Source organism: Podarcis liolepis (genome assembly GCF_965112155.1).
Source record: "Podarcis liolepis genome assembly, chromosome: 14".
NCBI classification, from domain to species: Eukaryota; Metazoa; Chordata; class Lepidosauria; order Squamata; family Lacertidae; genus Podarcis; species Podarcis liolepis.
The window spans coordinates 4,971,701-4,986,147 of record NC_139569.1 but is presented as its reverse complement, the minus strand read 5'-3'; the positions used below and the strand labels follow the sequence as shown (position 1 = coordinate 4,986,147).

At 44.6% G+C, this 14,447-nt stretch overlaps 1 protein-coding gene across 2 annotated transcripts in view; it reads right to left on the bottom strand.

The window, feature by feature from the left end:
• The window catches only part of MAD1L1 (mitotic arrest deficient 1 like 1), a 464,357-nt gene that overhangs the window by 124,265 nt on the left and 325,645 nt on the right, over window positions 1–14,447 (bottom strand). For both annotated transcript variants that reach the window (XM_083474732.1, XM_083474733.1), the window contains exon 17: window positions 6,070–6,260. In XM_083474732.1, the coding sequence (XP_083330858.1) occupies window positions 6,070–6,260 (191 nt within the window). The remainder of the gene's footprint in view (window positions 1–6,069; window positions 6,261–14,447) is intronic.

Sequence of the window (14,447 nt, the reverse complement as noted above, 5' to 3'; positions counted from 1 at the left end):
TTGTTAAAAACACACATGGAAGTTTGTCAGATTTCTGCAGAGAAACAATCTCTACGATTCATGTTTAAATTTCACTGGTTCGTCCATTCAGGTCCACCAAATTGTGCAGGCCAGAGTCTGAAAGCTGGAAAGGAGCTGTCCAGCAGGAGCGTGGATCACACAGGAACCACAGGGGAGCTGTCCAGCCAGTCATTCAGAAAAAAAGCATAGACTTTCCTAAGCAGGCAATGCTAGAAGGGGGAGCCTTTGATCATGTTTCTTGTCATCTTTGTTCCTGCAGACGATACTGTGAAGTCCTAGACAGAGAGGACTCATGGTCTTAAAGGCTAGAAGGAGGTTGCAAGATGATGAAGATGATGACGGTGACTCTGGGAGTCTTTCTCATGGACCCAATATCCAGCAAAACCTATAGGCATTTTGGGTCCTCTTCCTTTTATTTATTTATTATTATTATTATTTATAAAATGCATATATTTCCTGTTGTCAAAAAGCATGCTCTTTCTGTTTTAGATGCTGCATGACTATGTTACGGCAGCTGCCATCTCAGAAAAAAGAGAGACATGCCTGGTGTGTGAATGTCTCTTATAGACTAGCATAATAATAAACTGCCACCTGTAGTTTACATATGCAGTTGCAATTTAAAAATGTGTTGCACAATTAACCAGAGATGAATTAAAAATGAATTTTAACTGATTAATCTGATTCCCTAACTGAAGGCTACATCTAGTAGCAAGATTGGGAGTTGGATTTGGGCCTCAGGGCTGTAAACTCTTCCTGCAAAACCCATCGGGATGGCAAAGGGAGCAGGGAGGGGATGCATGAGCTTGATATCGGCTTCTTGTTCTGTCACTTCATCCTACTGATTGCTTCAACTAGGCTGCAGAGGTGAGGGGCATTGGGGGCAGTAAAATTCTTAAGAGCCCTCCTCTTATTTAGCAAGTGGTTCTAAGAACTGGAAAGTCCTCAGTTGAATTGTAAGGAAATGAACAGCTTCAGCTACTGGGGGCAGAGGGAGAAAGGAAAACTAAATAAGCACAGTCTCTGTATACATCATTGAGCTGCTTGCACATTACAGTCAGTTACATAAATGCAAGAATATGTACAACCAACTAAGACCTTTAATGAAGCAGCAACGGTAATAGACTATAGCTGCCAAAAGACCGATAATTGTAATATATTGCTTTCCACAAAATCATCTGCATCTAAAATCCTGGTGGAGTGTTTAGATGAGAACTTCCACTGCATTTAATTTTTAAAAAAAGAAGACAGAGAGCCATAAAAAAGAGACGTTCCTACCCTGTATGTGCACTAGCAGGGGTTCTAAAAAGCCTTCTGAACCTTTCAGTATGCAGAGCACATCTGTTCAAAAGCACACCAGTATAAGTAGATAAATAGGTACCGCTCCGGTGGGAAGGTAAACGGCGTTTCCGTGCGCTCTGGTTTCCGTCACGGTGTTCCGTTACACCAGTAGTGGTTTAGTCCTGCTGGCCACATGACCCGGAAAGCTGTCTGTATAAGAAGGTATAAGAAGCATATCTGCCCTTGACTGCAGGGTGCAGTAAAGCAGAACCAGCCCTGTAAAGTACCAGACAAAGGAAGAGAAGCCTGCTAAAGAGTGGGTTGGGAGTTATTTGGACCCATTCCAGTCTGGATTCAGGCCTGGCCATGGGACTGCGTTGGCCTTGGTCACCCTGATGGGTGACTTGTACAGACAGCAGGAAAGGGGGAGTGCAACCTTGTTCCTGCTTCTTGCTCTCTCTGCGCCTTTTGCTCTCGTTGGCAATGGCACCCTTCCAAGTCAGCTCTGTGGAATGGGACTCTGTGGAATGGGCTCTCTGTGTTTCCTTCTGGTTCAAAAATCCAGCAAGGCTGGAATCTGTTACTTCTGGATAAGAAGAGAAGCAGGAAATCATGCTCTGAGTCCAGAACAAGCTAAAAAATCAGTGGCCATAGCTGTCAAGTGTCCCTTATTTGAAGGGACAGTCCCTTATTCCAGTGCCATGTCCTGCTGCTGTCCCTTATTGATGGATGTCCCTTAAATGATGTCCCTTAAATTTCAAAGGAAGCAGCTCCTCTCCCTCCCTGCCGGCTAGGGAGGAGGGAGGCTCCAACTGTGTTGCTTGGCTGTGTTGCTCACCCAGTAAGAAGTCTAAGAACGACTGGGGGGTGGAGCTTGGATGCCCTGTGTGTGGCTAGTTAATGCAAGCTGAGGGGTTTTTTGAATGCTGGACACCATTTTGTTGCACGTGCTGCTGCAAACTTTGCAGTGCAAAACCAGGCCGGGGAGCCATCTTAAGTTGAGGCTGCATAGGCCTTCAGATTCTATTCAGTTGAACCTCTGGTTACAAAGTTGGTTGGGCAGTGTTCTCAAAGCTACCAGCATGAGTTTGACCAGACTGCAGGAGGACAGGAAGACTGGAGTGCCTGGAACAGGTGAGGCTGCAGGTCCCTTATTTTCAAGGCTGCTGGTCCCTTATTTTCAAGGCTCCTGGTCCCTTATTTTCAAATCTGTAAGTTGACAGCTATGATCAGTGGCACTGGAAAAGGAAATCTTTTGAAGTGGGGAAATATGAGGGAGGAGGTATTTTATTCCAAATCCTGGGCAGCATCTCAAAACCGGAGCCTGTGTGTGTGAGCAAGTCTAAGGGCATGTGTGAGTGTGTGAGAGAGAGGAGACTGGATGTACTACACCAGCAGTGTTTGGGTGACATGTAGTCCAACTTCTTTATTGAGTGGAGAAAACAAAACAAGTTTCCAGCAACAGCAGATGTACAGAAAAGGATCTTCAGTATTCCGGTGTCACCTCAAAACAAAAACAGCCCTCACTCTCTCAGCTTCATTTACTCCAAGGCTAAGGGTTTCGTCTACCTGTAATACAATCCATGACTGAAATAACACTGCTCAAATCAAAAGTGGTACCAAGCGTGCCTGAGAACCCACACACTTGAAAATAAAGGTGAACGAGATGTGGCTGCCAGGCTGCAGACACACTGTGGAAAGAGGCAGCACTCATTCTGTTTAAGAGGAACAGACCTGGCATAAATTGAGCTTCCCCTCTTGAGCGTCTGTCCATCAGAAAAGCCATGAAAATTAAATGCCAGCAGCAGCATAAACTGAAACTCACCCTAAAGTTTATGGGCGAGCCATGGAAATTTGCAAGGTGCCAAAGGACTTGTTTGTTCTAATTGCACTGAACCTGCTCCATAAATTACACAAGTGAGATAAGCACAAACGTTTCTTGCTTTTCAGACTCTTCCAGTTAATGACATGCACAGAAACACCCACCGCCTGTCACAGCCCAGCGGAGCACAGATGCCAGCAGTGCTGGGCGTCAGAAGAAGGAGCAAACGTTCAAATCCCTGCTCAGTCACAAATTGCATTGGCTGCCTTTGGACAGGCTGCGCTTTCTCTCTCTCCCCACTGCAGCTTCCCCCTCTGCAGCATGTTAATGGTTCTAGGAATGATCTGCCTCAAACCTTGTAAAGCAAAATGTGGTCAGAACGTGACCACACAGAACTCCCTTGGGAACTGCAAACTAAAAACACGATATACAGTATTTTGAAAACTAGTAATTTTGTCTGTTTCAGTGTTCTGTATTTATATTGTAAACAGCCCTGTGATTCTTGGATGACAGGCAGTATAGAAATTTAATAAATAAATATATAAGATAAATAAAATACCTGCATGTTTGAATGAATGAATGAATGAATGAATAGAACTTGTAGCTGAGATAATAATGCTGCACAGCCTTTTAAATATCTTTTTGGAAGGGGGGTGTTATTGTTTTGTTGTTTCTGTTTTTACTATTTGTGCTTTTATCTCGTGTTTTTATCTTGTGAACCACCCTGATATCTTTTTAATGAAGAGTGGTGTATAAATCTAATCTTCTTCTTCTTCTTCTTCTTCTTCTTCTTGCCCCTCTGCATTCTGAATGGGTAACCAGGGGGGGGGGGGCTTTGGGGGTGAGGTACACTTCAAATCAAGGATTCCCAAATCATCATTCTGCAAAAATCCACACACCACATTTTCTATACCTCTCTTGCATGAATGTTGCTTCTTGAACTTCAGGGCAGGGAGCAAATGTTGCAGTGCAGAGAGCTGATGCATTGGGGTAATTGGAGGCCTGGCCTAGGATGTGCCCACCCCTGCTGTTCTGTTTCAACTTGGCATCAAATAGCTTAGTCACACCAGTCAACACCAAGATGGCTTGGTGCATTTTGCAATTCATTTTTAACATAATTGCTCCATGGCTTTAGACCAGAAGGCTAACAATGAAGAAGCCCACAAGCCCTCAGCACCCTGATAAGAAGAACATAAAGGCTCCAAAATCCCTTTAACAGTATAGGAAACATTACAAAAAGTGGCATCAACCCAGGGTGCAGATATGGCTAAGAAAACTGATGCCACTAATGCCCTGGATTAGATATCTGCTGTGGCAAAGCAGCTGTACTGCAGGCAAGAAAACAAGCTACTGGAGCAAAATGATGCCTTTAATATCAGTTTCCCAAGATGAAACCATATAACCAAACCGGCAACTCATTTTCCCCTTCGCAAAGAATGCGAGTATTACTATTGCTTATTATCCGCAACAGCGATGTCCACAAAACACCATTGTTCTCTTACTTATTGCTTTCAGAAAGCGAGAGAACAAATGAACACACAAAGGAGGTTTTCTGGAAGACAATAACAGTTACTCAGGAAACCAACACCCAAGTCTGCAGAAATATTTATAAATTTGTAAAGTAAAGGAGCCATAAAATGAGACTTTAAGAAGAAGAGGCTGTGAATCAACAGTGTAATGCCATAACAAATAATCTTGGGGGGAAGTGAAGAGAAAGATTTGAGAGCAGCCTATTCCCTGACCATAACAAATGCCTCAACAAGACTTTGCCTATATGTACCGGTATATTCTGATTTCCAGCTTGGCCAAAAACTCCTCCCAGCCAGCTAGCTCAGTAAATAACAGAAGTGACACTCCAAAGCATTAGAATTATGGCACTGTTTGCTAAAAGGAAATGGTCAGAAATGATCCCCTTACTAACACTAGCAATTTGTTTGAATTTTGCAGCAGCAGCAGCAGCAGCAGCAGCAGCAGCAGGAGGAGGAGGAGGAGGAGGAAGAAGAAGAAGAAGAAGAAGAAGAAGAAGAAGAACAACAACAACAACAACAACAACAACAACAACAGGAATAAGTTGACATTATGCAAAACTCAGTTTCTCCATCCTGACTGGCAGCTGTTCTCAGTCTTCAATAGCAAAATGCTCCCAGCTTCTGGGGAGGAGCAAAAGGCAGCACGCAACACCCCCCAACACAACCTTAACAACTGAAGCACAAGTTACAGTTGCCATGGGGATTCCACCAAAAACATCCTCACCCCCGCACATGGATCAGGGCACACCACCTCACAGCACCAGGTCCCCTGGGATTGCTGGCAGACGCTTAACTCATTCAGATCCTGACCTTTTCCAAGACGCAATAAAAAAGATGCACAGATATAAGATTTGTAATTTACGGGAGAAGCCTCCCCGCCCCCAACATGATGGCTCCAGCCAGCATGGCTAGATAGACCTACAGTCTGACTCCGTAAAAGGCAGCTTCCTATGCCCGAGAGAGACCCTTCTGAGCAGCCTACCAGGTCTACAGCAATGTCAGTTTGCTGTAGTAAGTTGCAAGCATTCCCCTGTGGACACGGAAGTGCGTGGTCACCCTGCTCCAGCACCCACTTCCTGACAACAGAGTGGAACTGCCAAAGAATAGCTTTTATTGTCCCCTCACTTTCTCAGGGTTAGCACCAGCCATCAGCTTTGGTAAACCACTAAAGAAAAAGAAAAAGCGGGAAAAGGCAAGCCCAAGCCTTCAACTGAGCACCCTATAAAACAAAAGATCTCTGGCCTGCAAATCCTCTCACATTCTGCATTGACACACATCTGTGAAATTCACCAAGAAAGTTGTCTTTGCTACTACCATCTCAGCAAACAGTGTAAATTACCAAATGGAGTAAGAGGGCCGTATAATGCTTATGTTTGCACACAGCATCCTCACAAGCATTGGGGTATAAATTAAACTTGCCTTAAAGATCAAGCAGTCTTCACCGCGCTCAGCATAAACCGAGGTGAGCCGGTACTGGTTCTCTGTAGTCATGTCAATCTGGTAGCCGGTCAGCTTGTAGCACACTTTGCGGAACTCCTGGATCTTTGCCCGGAAAACTTCTTTTAAGCGCTGGTTTTTCAGTTCGGCACTCTCCATTTGTTTCTTTAGTTCTGGAAAAGAGGAGACAGTTATGCTTGTAAGTTCTGTATCTTTCTTCCATGGGGGGGGGGGGTAGGTTTAAAGAAAGACAAGGTAGAAGAGGGGTAACCAAAGCAGTAAAGGAACAGAAAGCCCAACCTGAAAAGAGAGCTAGCTTCCATGCAGAGTTTCTGAAGACCCCGGAGTCTTAGGCAGCAAATCCCAGCTGCTTTCTATCCTTACACCACTAGGACAGCTCTCACTTGGAGGGCACTACTGGCCTGATCTGTGCTATGCTGCTTTGCCACTCACATGCGGCCAGAACTGACCCTGAAGCAGTTTGTCCAGCCAGACCCATGTGACTTGGGACCAACGGGGCCTGGCAAACTATAGAAAACTCCAGCTCCAAGCTATGTTTTTCAGCCTCAGCAACCCGTTTAATGGAACAAAAGCCCAGATGATTTCACCCGTATCTGGTATCTGACCTCCGTCCCTGCCTCTGTCCCTTTGGTTCTCATCAGCCAAAGCCAGTGGCCAACACTCAACCTGTCTTCAGGCTGTGCCTCTGATCTGGGGTCCTTAGTTCTCATTTTCCTAATACAGTGTTTCCCAACCTTTTTTGGGCAAAGGCACACTTGTTTCATGAAAAAAATCTCGAGGCACACCACCATTACAGCCCCGTGACGTCAGCGCGCAGCGTCACGCCGGGAGGGACATGAATTGCTAGCAAATTACATAATCACCTCCTTGAGGGCTGGCTCATCTTCTCCGAAGGCAGAACCCCATTAATTAACAGCACAGACTCAAACCATAGCCAAGACGAGGGGGGAAAACCTCAGTCATGCACAGTCATGCACATGTGGGGGCTAAATGAGGACGAAGACCGGGCAGAGAGCAGGGTTCAAATCACCCCACCTGGCCAGGACAATCCCTGGGTGCTCCCTTGGGCCACTCGCCTGACCCACCTCGCAGGGCTGTTGTTGCGAGGATAACACGGGGAGAACCACGCGCGCCCCGGGAGCTCCTTGGAGGAGAAAGCGGGCGATGAATGCAATGCACGAAATATATGAGAGGCGACCAGGTTTTGCAGGTGAGGGGCCCCCGCCAGCCTCCGCTTCCAACACCCGGCGCAACGACGCCGAAGTTTCCCCCCGGGCTCGGCTCGGGGAGCAGCGCTGCTCCCCCCCGGCTCCCCTTCGCCCTCCCGGCTCTCTCTGCCGCCCACTGGGGACCCCCCTCACCTGCCAAGTCCGGAGCGCCGGTGGAAGTTGCATGCATGCATGCAGGGCGCCGCATTGCCATTGCATTGCACTGCACTCCATGCAACACCTGCACGCATGCATTGCCTTGCACGCCCGCCAAGGGGTCTCCCCGCGGTCCGATGCGTCCCCTCTGGCGCGGATGCAGCATTGCAAAAATAAAAAAACCCCGACGCAGCCCTACCTGGGGGGCAGCCTCCGCCTCCGCCACTCCGCCTCCGCGGGGATCCCCGGGCTCCATCCTGCCGCCCGATCTCCACGGGGGCGCAGGCAGGCTGCGCGGGGTCTGCGCGGAAGAGCCCCTGCCCGCCCGGCCGCCGCCGAGCTCATTCCATGGCCGGGAGAAGAGCGCTTCAAACAAAACGCCCGGCCCGCCAGGCCACGCTGGGAAACGTAGTTCGCGCACCCCGCGCAGGCGCGGAGCCCAAGGGCGAGGGGACTACGGATCCCGGCAGCCCCCGTGCCGGGGACAGAGGGGGAGAGGCCGGGTGCAGGGATGGAGGGACGGGTGGGCGAGCGAGTGAGTGAGTGGCAGCTGCCAAGCCTTGGCCGAGAGCCAGGAAGGGCCTCCTCCTCGGAGGAGGAGGAGGGAGGCGCAGAGCGGGATGGAGGGAGGGAACCCCAGGGGTCATCTAGTGACGGCGCCCCAATCGAAAATTTGACTTTAAAAAAAAAAAAATCTTTCGAATTTTTTAATTTTTCCAGTGGCACACCAGGCAACATCTCGCGGCACACTAGTGTGCCGCGGAACAGTGGTTGGGAAACACTGTCCTAATACAACGCCAGGCCACTGGGGATCATGCCTTCTGCTTTTAGCCCGTGTGACCCTCGTCTGTTTTTCCAGAACAAGACCTCAGCTGCTGCATGACAGTTCTCAATCTAGGTCTGGCAGATCAAAACAGATGCATATGCTGAAATGTAGCTGGCAGGGAAATCCAGTAGAGAAGAAGGGGGAAACCAAACCCTCTGCCCTCACTGGCATGGAAAGCCATGCAAGCTAAACATTTATTTATTCATAGAAGCATAATCATCACCATCATCATCTCTAGGCTGCCAAGGGTCACAGGGTGGTTTACAATATAAAAACAAAAATACATAACATAGTGATGAACAAAAACAACCCCCCCCCAAGCTTAAAAGACAATAAATTGTTTAATTAGCTGAAGGCCTGAGAGAAGAGGAATGGTTTTGCCTGGTGTCTAAAGATATGTAAGAAACGCTCCTGGGGAGAGCGTTGCACAAGAGGGACCTCTCAGGGAGGAGACACATGAAGAAGGGCCTCGGATGATGCTCACTGCGTATGGGTCGGTTCATATATGGAGAGGAAGTCACTGAGATACTGTGGTCCTGGGCCATTTAGGTCTTTGTAAGTCAAAACCAGAAACTACCGGTAATTGGCAGCCTCAAGCCTGGTTATAAATGCTATGAACCTGAATGGTCATGCTATCTCATGTTTCTTTAAGTTGCTCATGAAACTGGCCACGGATAAAACCAGAGTGAGGATTTCAGGGTTGGCAACGTATCATGCAGAACAAGCCAATATGGGTCCAAATGTTAATTGGGCGGCAAGTGGTAATGACTTCCATCTGATATTTTCCAGCATGGATTGAACAACTTGCTGCCACCTTAATCCAGTGTGTATTGATCTGCATTGTTTTATTAGCCTGGGAAATCACAAAGTTAGCGAGTGCTGCAAGATGTGGAAGTAGTGCAGGAGATGGGGGAGAGGGAATTTGTGTGCGTTCCAAAGACAAATGAAATCCAGCCCTAGAGGACAGCAGCTCACGCTCCCTCTCCAGTGGCAGAATCCTGGTAAGGAAAACTCCACAGAACTGGCTGCCACTCAACCAGTATTTTATTGCTACCATGTTTGCTGCCCGTGTTGTGAATCCTTCAAGAGGATACACAACAATTACCATGAATCTTTCACCCAAGGTGCTTTCTGAGTAATTAAACCACAATTTATCCCCCCATTAATTACAGAGACGGTCTTAGTTAAATACATGTCAGAGATGCCGCCTACGTCAGCTTGTTTTATCAACAGAACAGTCCAGGGTGAGCAAAGAGATACACATTTCCAGAGAAAACAAACAGAGACACTTATTCTTTGAAACCGCCTGCCTCTCCTCCTGCTTTCTCTCTTTGGCCACATGGTGATTTAAGCCAGACTGATGTATGAAAAGGCCACTCAAGTTAAACCTGAACATCTGTAGGCATCCAAGGGGTGATTTGGGCTTCCAAATTCTGTTTCACTATTGTATCACTACTAGGACTGCTCTTTATCATTAATTATACAGCAGCACAGTCTTATGGTCACCTAGTAAACACACATTAAACCCAACTGTGCTGCAGAAGCAATTACAGGCTAATTGCCTCACCCATCCTTTGACGTAAATTGTCAAAACTTTCTTCTCTTCTTCATCTTGTGTTCCTTTGGGAAATGTTTTATGGATGTCCCCTGGGATTTCTCCCACTTGCAGACCAATGTAAATTCACACATATCTCAGCCAAACACAACAAGCCAGTCGCTTCCTGGGATTGCATCTGTGCATCTGATGCCTTTTCCTGGCTAACTCTAGCCCCTTGATTAATTGAGTAATCAGCAACTGAAATCAAGAGGTTAATTGGCAGCTCTGACCTCAATATTCTCTCAATTCTGCATTCATCTGCCATCCCTAAACCAGAACAATTGAGAATAAAATTCTCACATGAGAAAGAAAAAACAAACCCAAATCTGTTGTCCATGTTTCAGTAGCAAGCAATATTTCACCACTGTCAGAGACTGTGTGGGCTTTAATATATCTCAGACGTCCAAATGGGATTTAAAAAAATAAATTTTAAAAATGTTTGGAATAAACACAATCCAGTCTTAGAGGAGCAAATGTCCTTCTTTCCAGCTGACTGCAGAAGTTGCCTTGCCCAAATTTTGTAAGATCAAGTACTGAGCATTGCCCTTATTCAAGAGGAGACCTAACAACTCGTAGAAAAGCTGAAGAAGAGGTTAAGTGCTACTTCCTAAATAGGAGGCTCACAATCTCCAGCATTCATGTTAGATTCTGTCTACTCAAGGGGGAACAAATAAGTAGCATGTTCTTGCTTCCTTTTCCATGATAGGCAGCATACAGCAAAACTATTTAAAGCCGCTTTTTGCAGAACTGCACTTGAAAAGGCTCCAGAAATGGAACCTCCTTCCAAGGAAACAGATTTCACCCCAGAGTCACTTTTCATTGCAGACAATACACAGAAGTCCACTTACAAGATAGTTCTCTCCATTTGTTGCCACCTGTATGCAACAATCTCAGTGAATTTAAACCACTTACAATTTATTATTTTAGTTTGGCAAAATGGAAAACACCCAGGACAAAAATAATAGCACAAGAAAATGAACTTACAAATGGGGTGCTTTTTTACTCTGGACTTCAAAAGACTGCCAATCGGCTTTTGACAAATATGGGCCAAAAGGGAGCATGATGCACTTTATTTAATTTTATTTATTTATAATATTTATAACCTGCCCTTCACCAAGTGGACCCAGGGATGGGTACAGGCATAAATAAAACAGTATAACATAATGTCTAAGATAAACACAATCAAACTTTAAAAACAACAATGAAAACAACATTCAGAGGAAAAAGGTGACTACTTTCTTCTACTACACTTAACAATTTATTACATATATACCTCGCCAGCATATCTGGGACGCAGAATTACAATGCCACATGAGCAAAATGATCAAACATCCAGCAATAAGGGACCATGGGAGAGGTTTCTCTCCAGCTAACTATCTGTCAGGTCTTCAGGTACCCAAATACAGATGGTCCTTTACCCTCACCAGATTCAACGTTCTCCCTTCTGCCTTACTTCAGGGCAGATTTGAGGGTAAACCATACACAGCACGGGTCTGCCCTTGTTGCTCGTTGGAAGTTGAAACTGCTTCACATGTACTATTACGTTGTCGTCTTTATGAGGATATACATTTGACTTTTATTACACCTGTTTTGCAAAAGTCCAGGAAAGAATCAGAACACCATAGTTTAAAACTACTGCTAGAGGACAAGAATCCCAAGACTACATTAAATGTAGCCAAATTCTGTGCGTCTGCAATTAATCGCAGGAAGCAAGTGGTATCCCATAATGACCAAACCCCTAAATGTTAATTACAGGGGGCATGCTAATAAATTTTTTTATATTTAAATCCTTGTTATATTCATATTGTCCTCTGTATTTCTGATATATATATTTTTAATGATCTGTGATATTGTGTGTGTTGACGCTGGTCTGTGACTGTATTAATAAAATTCAATTCATATATACCTCTTCTTTCCTCCAAGGAGATCAAAGAGGCTTTGGAGTATCTTGGATTATGCTTTAATATATAACAGGGGTTATATATTATATCTAAAGGGGTGTCACATGGAAGGCTGGGAATGCTCCTTTTCTCCTGCTCTGAAGGGTAGGACCTGCACCAATGGATTCAAGTCACAAGATTCTGACAAAAAACACAGAAAGAACTTTCTGACAGTAAGAACTGCTCAACAGTGGAACAAGCTCCCTCGGGAGGCTATGGACTCTCCTCCCGTGAAGGTTTTTAAGCAGAGGTTGGATGGCCATCCGTCATGGATGCTTTAGCTGAGATTCCTGCGTTGTAGCCAGTTGGACTAGATGACCCTCAGAGGACCTTCCAATTCTGCGATTTTATGAACATGCTCCTCCCAGTGCTTTAAGATCTGTTCACAAGGGCCTGCTCAAGGAGCTATCAACTTGTTGGATGCAAGGTGAGTGTCTACCAGGAGCAGGGTCTTCCTGGGAATTGTGCCAATGTTATAGATTATTATCTTCTTCCAGAAGGCTCATGTAGTCCTAACCATCCATCTCCATCTGGAGACAATTAAAAACATTATTGTTGTCACGGTGTGATTTTTTTATTGAGTTTGGGGCTGCAAGTTTTATCCTATTACTGCTTGGTCTGTTCTGGTAATCATTTTATTATATTAGCAAGTTGATGTTGAAAACTAGTTTGAAAATGAAAGTTGGGCAAAATAAAAAAAAATCTATGAATTAAGCAAACAGTGGCATAATAGGATTTTACACAACAAGGGACCACATCTAATCATTTTATTATTATTTAAACATAATTTTATTAATCTAGATTTCCAAGGTAGCCTACAAAAGAGAAGCATAAAACAAATATAAAACAAATAAAGGAAAATCAGAAACAAAAGCAGTTATTGTAGCAACAGTAAAAATAAAAAAGCAGTAGATATAAATTAAGTTAAAATCCTGGGTAATCTTTTTGTTGTGGTTGATTTAAAATGCTTAAAACGTGGCTCTCTGGGCAACCTAGTCAGGTGGTGGCTTATAAATAATAGTAATTATTATTAAGAAAACCTACAGAGTGGCAGGGATATTTAGAGAATGACCTCTGGTGCCAGACTTAACAAACAGGCAGGTTGCACAATACATAGGACTCCTACATCTTGCTTTCTGAAATAGCAAAGGCAGCCATGCCAATGTTTTGCAGGGTGTGTGTGTGTGTGTGTGTGTGTGTCTGCATCAGCACCAAGGTATATTTGAAAAATGAAGGGATGTTGGCAACAGAGCTGCCGTTGCCCACTCACAACAGCCAAGAACCCTGGTTGCTTTCACTCCAAATATTTTCATGAAATTTCCTTTAAACTGAAGCTTTCAAAAGCACTGTTTGAAAACTGGAGTACAGTTATGGGAGCTGTGGCGGCTTTGCATTCTGTCTGCTATACACAGGAAGCACTGTAAACAGAACTTCAATGAGGCCTTCACCTGGGTGAATAAAAAGCAATTAACCAAAAGGCAAAACTATCTGGCTCAAACTGGATTTTGTTTTGTTTTACATTTCAGTTATACTTTGTCTTCTTTTTGCAATAAATAAATAAATGGTCCACTTTCAAATGAAATCTGAATGTAGTATTAAAGCCAAATCTATGCATTGATAATACCTTAAAACTGATTTTACCAGCCATCTTTCAGGCCCAAATGAAACAAAATACGTGAGATAGATGAACATCCTCCAGAAGGCTGCTAGTCTGAGCAGAAGAATGGAAAGGAGAAATATATTTACTTCTACAAGTGGGAATACAGCTTGGGAGGAAGGATTCTGAATGAAGAAATGGTAGGGAGTAACAGGGTTAAGTAGACCCTCATCCATTCTGTAAAAGGCTGGTTTTCTATGACAAGATTCAGGGAGACAATATCTACCATTTGAGGTGAAGCATTATAAATGCAGCAACAAGAGGTCATACACAATGTTTATTAATATGGGCTTGTTCCTGAACGTAGTGGCCTGGAAAACTCAGAGTCCATCCAAATTGCAGCAATTTAAACCCCCAGTTTGTAAATCAATCCTCCTTGCCCTTAGGAGGAGAAAACAATTTCTATGGGTCAGGGAGAGGAGAACAGACTCCCTGGCATAAACTCTCTACTGCCTTTTTTTGACAGAGAGAGCTGAGAGCTCGAGATGGGATCTTTCACAACACCAAAAGCTTAGTGGGCTTCTCATTTTCCATATGCCTCTGGAAGAAGACATGAGCTAGAGGGCAGGAGATTGTCATAGAAATGTACCATCTGGGTAGAATTTAAGATTTAAGGATTTAAGATGCTGTTTGACTTTTCCACTGTTGAACAGTTGACATACCATTGATCACAAATTGCTTTTGAAAATTTGCTCTGTTTCGAAAGTGGTTTGTCATACAGCTTTGGGCTCCCTGACTTAGTTTCCAAGATGTTTGGACTCTGGCCAATGTCTTTAGGTAAGCAAACCTGTACTGAAAAGAGCCTGAGGCAAGGAGAGATAGGGGAGAGGCAGAGAGATGTGGGTGAACAAGATGACATTGATAAAGTTAACCTTATGGATTTATTGAGAAATCAAGATCTCTCAACCATAAACTTTCTTTTTATAATAACTACTCTTCAAACTTTAGTTTCTCT